Here is a 15949-nt window from a genome sequence, read left to right as displayed (position 1 = left end):
CTAGCTCTATTAAGTAATCTGTTGGTAGCTTGGTTGGTGTGGTTCTAAATCAGTAAATTAATTTAGGGTGTATTGTCATTTTATTATATTGGCTTGGTTTACCTCTGAGCAAGTATTATCTTTCCATTTTTTCAGGTCTTTGTTTTCATAGGATTTTAGGTTTTTGTATTCATATAGTTCCTGTGTGTGTCTTGGCAGGTGTACTCATTCTGTAGTTATTTTAAATGGAGTTTTTCTTTTTATCTTTTCATTCTGGGATTTGTTGGTGATATGCAGAAATGCTTATGATTTCATTGGGTTTATTTTATATCCTGCAACCTTGCTGAAATTATTAATAGTTTCAATTAATTCTTTAGTTGATTCTCTAAGGTTTTTTGAGGATTCCACCATATATCATTTGCAAAAAGTGATCATTTTGTTTCCTCTTTGCCAATACTTATTCCCTCAATTTCTTTTTCTTATGTTATTGCTTTAGCCAGCATTTCTAGCACTATGTAAAATAGAAATAATGATAATGAACAGCTTTGATTTACCTTTGATTTTAATGAAAAGGCTTCCAGTTTTCCCTATTACATTATAATGTTGGCTCTTGATTTTGGATAGATACTACTTATTAAGGAAAGATCCATTTATTCTCCTCTGTTTTTAACAAGAATGAGTATTGTGTTTTGTTAAAAGCTTTTTCTATATATGAAAGAATCATATAATTTTTTTGTTCTTGTTATCAAAATGACCTTTTATGGTGATGGTTTTCTTAATATTGAATCAATCTTGCATTCTTTGTACAATCTCAACATGGTCATAATGTATAATCTTTGTGATGTATTTCTATAAATTCCTTCCTAATATTTTAACATTTTTATATTAATATTCATTAGGGATGTTGGTTTATAGTTTCCTTTCTCTGTTTTTATTCTTTCTTGCTTTAGTATTGAGACCATATTTATATCATAGAAGGAGTTTGGTAGTACTCTTTCCTATTTTTTCAATCAGCTTACATAATTTTGGATTATTGTTCTTTAAGTGTTTCATAGAATTCACTTATAAATCCATCTGGTCCTGCAATTTTTTTTCTTTGAGATTTCATTTGTGACTTAACTCAGTTTCTTTTTCTGAGATTGGGCATTTTATATTTTTGTAAATCTTCATCTATTTCATTTTAATTATAAATAGGCAAAGTAGTTTCTAACAGTTTCCTTAATTCGTTTGCTATCAGTTCACCTTCATTTTTGATGCTGATAATTTGGTTTGCATTTAATTAGCTAATGGTTTGTCTGTTTTTAAAGCATCTTAATTTTATTTATTAATTCAAATTCTTTTCTTTCAGTGTCATTAATTCCGTTGATTTTTCAAGATTTCTATTCAATGTACAATTTGGGTTTTTAATTTTTTTTAGTTGCATGCCCAACTTGTTGATCTATTCTTTTTTTGATGAAAGTGTTAAGAGATAAAAATTTCCCTCCAAGGACTGCTGTGACTGGTCCCTAAACATTTTATGCTGCTTCATTGTTGTCTTTGTATTTAATGAAATTATCTATTGTTTCTATGTTTTTTTTATTAACCCATTCTTTAAGTTATTTAGTCTCTAATTATTTTCTGTGATTATTTATTGAATATAATTTTTTCTTTCATTGTGGTATGTAAAAGATTTATTTGATATTTCTTCTTTTCTGCATTTATTGGGGAAGTTTGTATGCCCTAATGTCATACCTTATCATTTTTTGTGAAGATGCCAGATACAGCTGAGAAGTGTGTATAAGCCCTTTCTATTCCCATACAATAATTAGCATATATCTATCATGTCTGGCTTTTCTAAAATTGTCTTCGGGCCCTGTATTATTTGGATAGATTTTGCTTTTTGTCAAAGGGGTGTGTTAATGTCCCCCACTATTATAGTTTTACCATCTGTTTCTACAACTCATTTAATTTTTCCTTTAAGTATTTAGATACTCTGCTATTGGCTACATATGTGTTTAATATTAATATGATTTAATATTTAATGTTGACGTGGTACCTTTCAGCATAATGTAGTTTCTTTGTTTGTCTTTTTTAATTGTTTATTTTTGCTGTTGCCTTGTTTGGATCATGATTATGACCTCTGCCTTTTTTACTTCAAGAATAATAGATTTTACTCTAGCCCCTTATTTTAACTCTATGAAGTTTCAGTTATGTTTCTTTTAAACAACATATTTTTGGATTCTGGTTTCTAGTCTATTCTGCTCTCACCTTCTATTTTATGGGTGAATTTATATCATTCACATTAATAATTATAATAGGTAATTGTGAATTTCCCTTCCATCTATTCTGTTATGCTTTTTTCTCTTTTTTTCTTGCCTCCTCCCCTTTATAAAGAAGAGAGTGGTGAATGAACCAGTGCTCAGAACCAGTGCTTTGGATTTGCTTCTGCTCTTCTGCCCCCTTTAATCTTTTTCTTGCCTAGAGCCCAATCATAGATTCTTATTCTTTCTCTTTCTTTCTTTCCTTCTTTCTTTCTTCCCCTTCCTTCCTTCCTTTCTTTCTTTCCTTCTTTCTGAACTCTTCATGTCCACTCTTCATGGTTAGAGATTTGTGCATATGATTAATTCCTCCCTGTTACTATTTTCTCTATTATTCTCCCCCATCCTTACTCCACTTTCACTCCTGTTTCCCTGTTGGGTGAAATGCTATTTTTGCGTCTTTCCCTGCTTTGTCAGTTCAAGTGAAAGTGAGGTTCAGGTCTCAGTTATTCCCTTCTTTCACTCCTTTTTTGTATAGATCTTTACTTAAGAAAGTACTTGATTATGTGAGATAATTTCCCCCACCTTTCCTTTTTCTTTCTCTCGTCCTCTTTTTTCCTCTCCATTTGCTTTCTTCTTTTGAGATTATCAAAACCAAAAAAGCACTCCTAAACAATCTTATTTGACTTCCTCTGTGACCCCTGATGATATTGGGTTCTGAGAAGACATCATCTCTCCTTATTAGAATGAAAATACTTCATCTTTGTTTAGTCTCTTATGATTGGTCAGCTTATATTTACCTTTTTATATTTTTCTTAACTCCTCAGTTTGAATTTCAGAATCACCCTCAGAACCCAAGCTTTCTCTGGATTATTGACCCCAATCGGTTTAGGCTAGTTTCAGGCTTGGTCCCCTTTATCAAGAACTTTGTGGTTTTCCGAAGACCACTGACTGTCTCCTGATTGGTTGGGCCCACCTGCAGTCTGCTAGCCTTCTTATCTGACTTGTTTTTTGTAACTTCAGCAACTGGCAATTCTGTGGAAACAACTCTTTGCTGTCTCACGCAAAATTAATTTTTAGCTTAAAAAAAAACCCTTGCTTTTCATATATTTTAGGAATTCTAGTTGAATTTGTGCCTAAGAAGTGGTTTTTCTTTGAGGTTTTACTTGTCATTTATCTTCTGAGTTTGTGTCTTGGATATCACTGTCATCATAACAGCTTCATGTTAAATTTCTTTCTTCATTTGTTCATTCTTCCAGCCTTACGTCCCAGCTTTGGACTAGAGGTGGTTCAGTGGATAGAGGACTAGCATATACTCAGTAAGACTTTAATTAAAATCTTGCTAGCTGACACTCCTTATGTGGTCCTGGGCAAGTCATTAACCTTTGTCTTAATTTCTTCATCATTAAAATGCAGATATAAATAAATCTATCTTCCAGGGGTGTTGTGAGAATGAAATGAGATAATGAAGCCACTATATAAATGCTTTTATCATTGTTCTCCTTGTGTTTGTTATTTGAGTTAGGGCCAAGCTCTAAAGAGTTCCAGAGTGAATTTATGGGCTGTGCTTGATGTTCCTTTGTATTGTTAGGTTCTTCAAAAATATCAGGATCAACTCACGCCAGGGACTTTGTAGGCTTACACTATGTGCAGAGCAATCTGATCCAGGGCTGGTTAACTGTTCTGAACTTTGCAAACTCCTCATCTGGGTTGGATCTGAGCAATACACTTGTGAGCTTGTTCCTGTATCAGTTCCAGTTGACTACTGCTAAATTCAAACCCTGTTAGCTATTTGGAAGGTTTTGTGGGTTCAGAGTTGTAGAACTTCAGGCTTCCCTTTGGGTTGAGCTTCCTGTCCTTGTTATTCCACTGCATATTTCAGACTGGGAGAGGAGTTTGATATGAGACTCCTCTCTGCTCTCAGGGTCATGCAGTTTCATACAGAAACTAGGAGTTTTATGGAGAGGGTTGTAGGATACCTGCAAAGACCTAGGCCTAAAGGGCCCAAGGTCTCCCAGTGCATCCTGGGTCATCTCCGGTCATCCTGATGAATATCTGGTCACTGGATTCAGATGCCTCTGGAAGAGAAGTGAGGCTGGTGACCTGCACAGCCCACCCTCACTCAAAACAAAGTCAAGTACAAGTCATGTCATTATTTCTCTGATGGCATGGTCTTCTTTGGCAGTGAAGGACGAATACAACAACACAATGAAAGAATTGCACATAACTTCAGAGCTGCAATTTGAGTATCATGTTAGATGAATTGTTACATGGGCATGGACTAGAGAACATATCTGTGGTACAAAATTACACGCTGAGTGGAGATTGTTTATAAATAGACTGTCAAGAGAATTGGTCCTATGCTTCATCTCCCTGACTGGAAAGAAATCAGCGTCCATAGGATAGCTGATATTTTGATATAATGATCATAGAACCATGGCTTTGTAACTGGGAGGGATTGAGGAAGTCATCTAATTGAATCCACTCCTTTTATAGTTTGAGAAACTGGCCTGGGATTTGCTCAAAATGACATTGATAATAAATGTCATAGGCAGGATTTGACTGACTCCACAGTCAGTTCTTTTTCCATTCTACCCTGCTGGTATCTTTTGTTTTTTATATCACAGTTATTTGTGGATATACCTTAACTCCTTTCATCAAATCAGTCTTCCTGTTGTAGGAAAGAAAAGCCAGTTAAGCAATACAAACTGACCCAGCAATTATGCACCCAGCCATGCATACAAAATTTTTCACCCATAGTTCCTGAGCTCTCTACTAAAAGTTTAGGGGCACTTTCCTTATCTCTTCTGGAGCCAGTACTGGTCATTACAATGCCTTAGCCTCTGACTTCACTTTAAATATTGTTTGTTTCATTATTGTTTTTATGTTTATTATTCTCGATACTATTTGATTCACTGTGTTCGTAACATTTTAATATAACATCATAACATAACTTTTCATGGTCTTGGTGTTCATTTCTTATGGTTCAGTAATATTCCATTTCATTCATAGATAAATAGGTCATGATTAATACAAGTTTGAATAATGTGAAATTTGATTGGGTTTGAATTGTAATATGATACCGGGTCCCATTTAATGTGAGCCAAAATTCAATTAATGTGACATGGTGTAACCTCATTGAGGGTTCTAACACACCCCTACATTGTCATCTTGCACTTTCAGTGTGGAGTTAGTGTGCTGCTGCCTATCATAGTTAACCACCAGTTGTGTTGATTTTTTTTTTTTTAAAGAACTCTTAAAATGGACAAAAGGAAGAATACTTTATTTGGAAGCCTTTCCAGCAAAAGAAAGAAGCTTGCTATTACATTAGAACAAAAATTTAATGGTATGCATGTAACCATACTAACTTTAAGATAGGAAGTTGTTGGAATGCTATTTGGAATATTGGAATATGGAATCTATAATATGGAAAACATGCAGGCACAATAAAAGAAAAAGAAAAAATTGCGTGAGTTTGTGTGTGTGTGTATGTGTATATCTGGTTCTCAAACAAGGAAGAGAAGAGTTAATACTAGAAACAGCATCGTTTAAGCTATATGGATTCAAGGTTGAATCAAGCATGCATTTCTCTTAGCTGTGCAAACAAATGAAAGCTTCACATTTATTTAAGGAAGTGAAGGAAAATGGAAATGAAGTGTATAGATAGTGAAGAAACTTTTACTGCCAGGTGTTGGTGTTGGTTGTTTCAGTTGCTTTAAAAGTTGTATAATGTTAAAATGACCATAGAGCTGGTCAGTGCAGATGAGAACACAGCAGCTAAACATCTTGCTGTTTTGAAGAAATTAATTTAAGAAGTGGTGGATGTACTGATCAACACATTTTTAATATAAATGAAACAAGCTTAATTCTGGAGAGGAATGCTTTCCAGAATTTACTTTTCTAAGAAGGAAAAAATTCAACCTGGATTTAAAGTGTCTAAGGATCACCTAACATTTATTTTAGGAGATTATGTGAAAGAGAATTTTAAATTAAAACCAGTGTTTGTTTATAGGTCTCAAAATGGGCAAATAAAGCTGTTTTTGAAGAATAGTTTTCACTTCAAAGTTTGTAATGATTACTCAACACTTACTTTGGGAGATAATGCAGAAGGGGATTTTGAGTTAAAAGCAGTGTTTTTTATTGGTCCTAAAATGGGTGAATAAAGCTCTTTTTGAAGAATGGTTTTCAAGTTATTTTAACCCAGCTGTTGAAAAGTATTACAAGTACAACAATATCATATTTAAAGCACTGCTGATTCTTGAAGATCTGGATAAAGCTCTCTACAACTACTGCCATATGTGTACAGTCTATGCTGAGAAAATATTTTAAATAACAATAACATGTTTTCATCATATTGGTAATGTAGGCTTAATTTTAGATAAAATATCCAGTATTTTTAAAAATTTCACTTGATATAACTTTGCTTATATAGAGAATTGGGCTGAATGATCTTTAAGGTCTGTTTTAGTTCTAAAATTCTTTGAATTTAGGAAATTGCTGAGAAGGGTGGGAAGAAATACTAGAGCTAAGCTTAAAGCAAGTTATTAGAGAGTGTCATAAAGGATCTATAAGGGTGTAGATTGAGGAGAGTGGTGGCATGTAAGGTAATAAGAAAGTTCTTATGTGAGTGGTAAAGAGAACTTTTTGCTCAGTTTTTAAAGCTGATTTTTCCAGACTGTTTGAATATTCCTTGACTTTTTCTTCTTCTTAAGCAACAGAATAGACAGTTTTCATTAGCAATCTAGTCAAAAAACTTTAAGGCCCAAATAAATGGAGATCTTTTAATAATCCAAAGGAAGAACTCAAAAAATGTTATGGACGATGGTGGTATCAATTGAACAAGTGCATAACTTCCCAAGGGGACTAGTTGAAAGAACAATAGTTACTTTAAAGTATAGTTATCATATGTTTAACTCTCCTCCTTCCTCCAGAGTTTGATTATTCTACAGTCACATGTCAATCCTTTTATTTTTTAGCATTTAATTTAGCATTTAATAAATATTTTATTTTTCCACAGAATTTTTAACATTTTTCAAAAATTTTTGAGGTCCAAATTTTATCCCTCCTCACATCCCTTCCTTTCCACTTCTTTGACATGGTAAGTAATATGATATAACTTATACATGTATTTAAAGCATTTCCATATTAGTCATTTTGTACGAGAAGATTCAGAAAGAAAAAAGGAAGAGGAAGGAAAGGAGGGAAGGAGTAATCCATTATAGTCATATGCCGCAGTTTGTTTGGTCATTCCCCAAATGAGGCCTTCCCTTTCATTTCCAATTCTCAGCTACCATAAAAAGAGCAGCTACAAGTATTTTCTTTCTTTTCTTTTTTCTTTTTTTTACTTTTTTCCTTATTTAGGCATCTATTGCATGATCCATCCACACCTTCAATACCAGGTTCTTATATTCTTTTCTTTTTTTCCCTATTACATACATGTTTCGTAGAAGAATTAAAATGAATGGGAGAAACCACAAAACAAAACATAATACAAAAGAAAATGGTCTGTTTCTATCTGTAATCCAATTCCATAGTTCTTTCTCTGGATGTGGAAGGGGTTTTGCCTCAAGAGTCCATTGGAAATTATTTAAGTCTGTGTGTTTCAGTGAAGTACTAAGTCTATGAGAAAAATTTCTTGCACACTGTGGTTGTTGCTGTGTGCAGATTTCTTGTGTGGTTCTGCTCCTTTTACTCAGCATCAGTTCATATAAGTCTTTCCAGGCCTCTCTGGAGTCCTCCTATTCTTCATTTCTCATAGCACAATAGTATTCCATTACATTGATATACCATAACTTGTTCAGCCATTCCCCAATTGATGGGCATCCCCTTGACTTCCAGTTCTCAGCCACCATAAAGAGAGGTGCTATAAATATTTTTGTACATCACATGTCTGTCCTTAAAAGTAGCTTGTAAAAGAAAGAGACAGTGATTTAATAATGGTCATAAGACAAAGTATAAAATTTGAGAGTGAAAGACTTTGTTTAGAAAGACTTTTGGGGATTCAGACCCAAACTGAGAACCCTATCCATTTGAATTTGACCAGTATTCAAACCAAAACTTTCTATCTTTTGTGAAACAACATGGTTAAGGATCCAAGAATGAACAGCTGAGTATAAACAAGGTTTACTGCTCACCTGTGATTTCCCTAGTATAAGAAGTTCTGCACCAGTGCAGAGGTGCATCTACTTTGTAGCTTATGGTCTTAGACTTGGTTGGGGCATAGAGAGTTAAATGATTTACTCAATCTTTTAGTCAGCATGTGTCAGAGGCCCAACTTGAACCCTGACCTTGACTCATAAACTAACTCTGTCTTACTATACCATGCTTCTCATACTTCATAGTCATATACGCCTAGCTACCTAGCCTTTCTGTTTTAAGGGTACTTGAGTAATCCATGGCACCTAGATGGTGTACATACAGGGCGTGGGCTCAGGAAGACTTGAACATGAATCCTATCTCAGATATTAACTTTGTGTGACCTTGGACCAATCACTTAACCTCTCTCAGCTTTAATTTTTTCATCTGTAAAATTGAGGTGATAATTTGTACATACCTCATTGGGTTGTTAGGAAGATAAATAATACTGTATCTATCTTTGCAAACTGTAAATGCTATATAATAGCCAGAATTTTTATAGAGCCTTTTTTGCAAAGCACTTGACAATTACTATGTCATTTGATCCTTATAACCTACTGGGAAGTAGATGTTGTTCTATGCCCATTTTACAGATGAAGAAACTGAGGTAGACAAATTAGGAGACTTGCTCAGGGTTACACGGCTAGTAAGTATCTGAGGCAGAATGTAAACTCTGGTCTTTCTGACTTTTATAGTACTTGCTAAAGGAAAATGTGCAATGAGAATAAGAAGGCAACAAAAATAAGTACCCCTGAATCAATTAACAACCATTTATTAAGTGCTACTGTGTGCCAGACATGGTGTTGGCAATTTAAAAAAAGCCATCAGATGGCCTTCAGTCTCTGTCTTCAAAATCTGTCCCCAAAGAAACCTTTCTTAATTCCATCACTGATAAATGTATTCCTCCATCTTACAATTTGTGGCAGTAAAAATCAGTCAGCAAACTTGTATGAAGTACCTACTAAGCACTTGTATTAGTGTTAAATATCTTTTAGTTTCCAGGCACTGAGCTAGGGTGTGTTGGAAATAAACTATAAAAATGAAATTGTTTTCTCATGGAGGGTTTCCAGTGAGGGGGAAGTGGGGAGAAGAGAGGATAGGGGTGGGAAGGAGGAGCAATACCACCAATGTTCTCAGATAAATACAGGGATATGCTAATTACTTGAGACAACGTAAGATACTTAAATTTACTGCCTTTTAAAACTTTTCAACTTTTTACATCTCTAAAAAACTTAATATGAAATATATCCTTTTGTTGCAGTCTCCTGTTTTATGATTTTGCATTACGCTCACAAAGATTTTTGGCACATTCATTCATCATCATTGTATATTAAACTTGTCATTGTCAAATAGTTTAGCCCTGATTATAGCCCATCTGCTTTCAATGTTTTAAATCAGATGAGTTCCCTGGTCATTGAAGCATGTTTATAACCATCTCTTGGATAAATTTCTTAACCTTTGTGACATGTGGCATGGGAAGAGGTTGGGAACTCTGGAACAATTCTATTTTTCACTATACCACTGCATTTATCAGTTCATGATTCTTTCCATGGAACAAGACTTACAGGATCCTTGGAAGTAAAAAAATCCCCAGAATGTCTTTTTCATATGGGAATGTTTTACAAGTCTGATAAAGATGACAGTGATTTTTGGTGTAGCCTTGAAAGAATTAGATCATTAGTAAAAATTGCCTTTTTCTAATCTTCAGTACTCTAGTCTTTGTATGTTTTTGCCTGTGAGGAACATTTTTTCTTCTTGGCAGTGATTAACAACTGGTTTTTTACTCGAGTTCTTCCAGCTTTATAATAAGAGTAGGAGTTCTTAACTTTTCTTGTGTAATTGCTCTCTTTGTTGAATGCTGAAGATCCTTTATCAGAATAATTTCTTTGAAAAAAAAAATCTTTATCGAAGGAAATGTTAAATTTCAGAAGTTCATGAAAATAAAGATGTGATTTTTTTTTCCCATTCAAGTTTGCAGATTCCTTGAATTCTATATGTAGACCCTTTGGTGGTCTGTGGACCCCAGATTAAGAATCGATGCTGTGGAGTAAGTAATAAGAACCTCTTGAGCTGCTAGGTTCCTTTGAAGATCTTTACTTGTTTCTGAGGATTAATTATGCTCTTTCACAGTAATGATTGGTGGGTTTTGGGTGGTAGTGCTCATTTTTTATTTTATTTTACTTTTTTAATTTTTTAATTTTTATTTTATTTTTTTTATTTAACTTTTAACATTCATTTTCACAAAATTTTGGGTTACAAATTTTCTCCCCTTTTATCCCCTCCCCCCCCAAACACCAAGCATTCTAATTGCCCCTATGACCAATCTGCTCTCTCTTCTATCATCCCTCTCTGCCCTTGTCTCCATCTTCTCTTTTGTCCTGTAGGGCCAGATAGCTTTCTATACCCCTTTACCTGTATTTCTTATTTTCCTACTGGCAAGAACATTATTCGACAGTTGATCCTAACACTTTGAATTCCAACTTCTTTAGCTCCCTCCCTCTCCACCCCTTCCCTTTGGAAGGCAAGCAATTCAATATAGGCCAAATCTGTGTAGTTTTGCAAATGACTTCCATAATAGTTGTGTTGTATAGGACTAACTATATTTCCCTCCATCCTCTCCTGTCCCCCATTACTTCTATTCTCTTTTGATCCTATCCTTCCCCATGAGTGTCGACCTCAAATTGCACTCTCCTCCCCATGCCCTCCCTTCTATCATCCCCCCCCACCCTGCTTATCCCCTTATCTCCCACTTTCCTGTATTGTAAGATAGGTTTTCCTACCAAAATGAGTGTGCATTTTATTCTTTCCTTTAGTGGAATGTGATGAGAGTAGACTTCATGTTTTTCTCTCACCTCCCCTCTTTATCCCTCCACTAATGAGTCTTTTGCTTGCCTCTTTTATGAGAGATAATTTGCCCCATTCCATTTCTCCCTTTCTCCTCCCAATGTATTTCTCTCTCACTGCTTGATTTCATTTTTTTTTTAAGATATGATCCCATCCTCTTCAATTCACTCTGTGCACTCTGTCTCTATGTATGTGTGCGTGTGTGCATGTGTGTGTGTGTACTCCCACCCAGAACCCAGATACTGAAATGTTTCAAGAGTTACAAATATTGTCTTTCCATGTAGGAATGTAAACAGTTCAACTTTAGTAAGTCCCTTATGACTTCTCTTTGCTGTTCACCTTTTCATGCTTCTCTTCATTCTTGTGTTTGAAAGTCAAATTTTCTTTTCAGCTCTGGTCTTTTCATCAAGAAAATTTGAAAATCTTCTATTTCATTGAAAGACCAATTTTTCCCCTGAAGTATTATACTCAGTTTTGCTGGGTAGGTGATTCTTGTTTTTAGTCCTAGTTCCTTTGACTTCTGGAATATCCTATTCCATGCCCTTCGATCCCTTAATGTAGAGGCTGCTAGATCTTGTGTTATCCTGATTTAGTGCTCATTTTTTAAAAACTACTTTTCTCTGCTTATTCTTGCAACTGATTCTGTTTTGTTGTGTGCTTGAATAATTCTTGAAACACTTGACTTCCCCACAACAGCCATTGCAATATCTGAGTTACTGAAGTGTGTGTGTTCTTTAAGAGCCGCAACTATTGCATGCTTCCTTGGGGTGTTATACATTCTTAATTAAAAAGCACAGCTAAAGAAAGCTGTGAAATTCATGTGTGCTTCTAGCATTTAGCTAAAAGGACTGACTGAAGTTGGAGAAGCCAGCTCATTCTGGTTTTATCTGGCCAAGATTAGATATGCTGAGTCAGAAATATAAAATGTGCCTTATGGGTGCTGTCATATGATAAGACCGTATTCCAGTTTTTGCTCATTCCAAGTAAGCAGAATACCACTGTGCCACATATATACAGTGGTGTGGGCATAGCATCCAATCCTCTTTGCACAGGATAGGATATTACTTTCTCCAATCAATTTCTGGTATGAAAGCTTTCCTCCTATCCTATTTATCGCTGAATCAACTCTAGAGCCTTCTGTCTCCAGTCAGCTGATGTCAGTGAAGCTCAGCTGCTTTGGTTTCTTTTGCCTTTTTTCTGCTTCATTTATGCTGCTGTCTGTTCTTTCTTGGCTTCTACTTTGGCTTCTAATGTTTCAGAATCAGGGTTTCCTAAGGTGTAGTGACCAATCTCTATCTTAGATCGGAAAACCCCAAATCCACGGTTTCTGTTAGATAAGACACTGATAGCTTCATACAGTTATCCCAGGAAGAGTTCTTTGAGTCAGAGTTTAAAACAAGTCATATGTAAATTAGCCTCTAGAAAACAATACACTGCAGCTATCTTTAATATCAACCAGTATTTTTGCCTTTGAAGGACATGCTTTCACTCCAGTCCTCTCAGAAGTTTGTGTTTTTTTTCTTCAAGTACTTTCATCTGAGGGGGCTGCTTTATTCTCAGGTATTCTTAGAACTGTTTGTTTCTCACACCTATTAGATTGGCTAATATGACAAAAAAAAAGGAGATGACAGATAATAGAGGAGATGTGGAAAAACAAACCCTAATGCGCTCGGGGTGGGACTGTGAACTGATCCAGCCATTCTGGAGAGCATTGTGCAACAATGCCCATATCCTCTGACTCAGTGATGCCGTTATTAGGTCTGTATCCCAAAGAGATCAAAGAATATAGAAAAGAATATCTAGGTAAGAAATGGTGGTGGCAGAGAGTTGGACATTGAGGGGATGGATTCCCATCAGTTGGGGAATGGATGAACAATGGAATACTATTGTAATATAAGACATGATCAGGAGGATGGTTTCAGAAAAACCTGGAAGGCTTATATGAACTGATACAAAGTGAATTGAGCAGAACCAAGATAAATAACAGCAATATCATATAATGATCAACAGTAAATGATGTAACTTTTTTGATCAATACAGTGATCTAAGACAACTCCTTATGAAAATTGTCATTCGCCTCTAGAGAAAGAACTGATGGAGTGTGAATGTAGATCAAAACATAATTTTGTAACTTCTCTTTTTTTTTGTTCTTTTTTGGCAGCATAGACAATATGGAAGTATATTTTGCATGATATCTCATGTATAATTGATGTCACATTTCTTGCCTTCACAATGAGTGGGGGAGGGGTGGAAGGGAGAGTGAAACTCATTTTTTTAATGAATGCCAAAAAAAATAAATTTGAATTTTTTTGAAAAGCAGCTGTTTGTCAAGCTGCTTTTCTTTGAGTTTCATACAACATTTCCCATTTTCAGTAAATAAAATGTCCATATAAGAAAGGGACACTCCCTTACTACAAAATAAATATGTAGTCATTTGGGACAAGGGCACCAACAATTGGAAATCAGGAAGGACCTCCTGAAGGAGGTATGACTTCCCTGACTCACTTAAATCCAATTTGTGCACAAATCAGGACACTACCTTCCTGATGTCATTGGTCTTCTCAGAGAATGAGGGAAGAACAAAAATAAGCACTTGAGCTGAGTGAGCTTGGAAAGGAGATGGAAAAGCATTCCAGGACTCTTTGTGAAGGCACAGTATAGAGAAGGAATGATATCATGCCAGTGTGACTGAAGTATAGATAAGTGTACGTATGTTAATTAATTATAATATGTTATATATGGTATATAGTGTCATATAATAGTATGTTATAGTGTAAGATACACTGGAGTCAGATAGTAAAAGGCCTGAAACACTGAACAGGAGTTTGTATTTTATTCTAGAGGCAAAGAAGTAGCATGATCCAGCCTGTACTTTAGTATCAGTTTGACAGATGTCTAGAGGAAAGATTGGAGAGGGAGAGATTCAAGGCCGGAAGACCTATTAGCATGCTATGGCAGTTGTCTAGGTGAGAGCTGATGAGAGCTTGAACCAGGGTGGTTGTGGTAATTAGATGTGAGGGGAGAATCAGTGGAAAAATAGAGGATTGTTCCTATGTTGTAAACTTGGGTGGTATCCTTAACAAATTGAGGCATTGGGATGAGGTGTGGTTTTAAGGGACAGATAGTGAGTTCTGTTTTAGACTTGTTAACTTTAAGAGGCCTATGGGGACATATAGGGGGAAATATCCAGCAGGTAGTTGGAAATATGGGACCAAGACTGGAGAAAGAAGTGGGAGCTTAATATGTAAGTTTGGGGTCATTAGCTGGGTTGAATCCATGTGAGTTGATGTGACTGTCTCAAGCAGACTGTTTTGAGAGCCAGTACAGGACAGAACTTAGTTTGGGCATGTTTCCTACCATAGGGTTGGCTACAACGAACTTAGCTTTTTCTTTTACAGCAACTCATGAAAATCATCTCCTGCTCACATATAACTTGTGGTTCATTTAGTGTGATGTTTATGGTTGTTTTTATACCTGGATCAGGAACATGGTCTATCACACACATTTTCTGAAGCAAAACCAGATTTTGCTTGTATAATTTTGACATTTGGCAACTTTTCCAGGAGAGTGGTTTAAGTTTGAGGGCTGTCCGTCCACATAAGTAGTAATACAGGGGTACTAATATGTAGGCATACATTTTTATCATGGTATTGATTGATTAACTGGAAAACTTTTTATAGGACAAAAGAGTGTGAATACTGACTGTATGGCATTACATTTGTGACCTTTCTACAGGAAAACCTCAAATGCAGTCTGAAGAGGAGGGGCCTTTACAGCAGGCAGGCAACCACTCTGCAAGGCTTGGAACTCAGCCAAAGAAATCCTCCCAACTCGGAGGGTTTACTTCTCAAGAAAAGCCAGCCAGGACTCCAGCTCTTCAGAATGAAGAAGAGATGGAGGATATTGGACTGTTTATTCCACTTGGTAGGTGTCTAGAAGATTTGTCATGTGTTCAAAAAGACCTACAGGGAATCAAGTGAACAAACCCAAGTTTTCACTGGCTTTGTTCATATTTAATACAGTGAATGTTTCATTAAGCTTCTTGTTGATATCACAGTCTCTATTTATCAGGGCAGATGTTATTATTAGACATTCCATAATATTATCATCTGCTTGCTCGATGCCTTGTCTTGAAGAATTAAAAACTATGTAGATGTTTTGGTCATCTCAAGACCTTATTTTCATAAATATAGCTTCTCTGTTTCATATGTGTTGGGAAATCCCAGAATGTTTTGATTGCAGATGGATTTCAAAGTAAGATAAAACATAATTTGGAGATTATCAATTCTTTCGATTATCCCTTTAACAACTTCCTTTTGTTTGTCTGGATAATTGAGATGTGTCTATGCGGGAATTTCTTACACAGGCTCATATTCCCCAACAAACTCACCATCAGAATCAAAGGAGTAAGAGATTTGAATTATTTTAGTCCCTCAACCTAATCATGATGATGTTTAGGGATTTGCATTTCAGATCTGACAAAAACCATCTCAAGAGAGAATTGATTTTGTGCTGAGGAGTCTACTTTCCTTGGTTTATTTCTCGTTGCTTTCCTCTTTGGAAAAGGCATGCATTGTACCTTAATCAATAAAGAGGATACAGGAGTGTTTTAACTCCCTAACTTCCCAATTCCTTAGCCTTCTTAAATCCTATGACCATAACTACCTCAGCTTCACTTATGAATGGTCACGTACTGGATCTCACCATTACCCAGAAGTGTTTCACTTCGTTAATTTGAAACTAACATTTCTCTT

The 15949-nt window shown here is 35.6% G+C and overlaps 1 protein-coding gene across 8 annotated transcripts in view; it reads left to right on the top strand.

Annotated features, from left to right (window-relative positions):
• GON4L (gon-4 like) overlaps positions 1-15949 on the top strand; it is a 92802-nt gene that overhangs the window by 13517 nt on the left and 63336 nt on the right. For 6 of the 8 annotated variants that reach the window (XM_072637814.1, XM_072637815.1, XM_072637813.1 and 3 more), the window contains exon 3: positions 14931-15119. The exons of the other annotated variants lie outside the window; for them this stretch is intronic. In XM_072637814.1, the coding sequence (XP_072493915.1) occupies positions 14931-15119 (189 nt within the window). The remainder of the gene's footprint in view (positions 1-14930; positions 15120-15949) is intronic. 8 annotated transcript variants of the gene reach the window in all.

This window comes from Notamacropus eugenii, chromosome 2 (assembly GCF_028372415.1).
Source record: "Notamacropus eugenii isolate mMacEug1 chromosome 2, mMacEug1.pri_v2, whole genome shotgun sequence".
NCBI lineage: Eukaryota > Metazoa > Chordata > Mammalia > Diprotodontia > Macropodidae > Notamacropus > Notamacropus eugenii.
The sequence above is the reverse complement of the archived record's forward strand: the minus strand, read 5'-3'. Positions and strand labels throughout refer to the sequence as shown.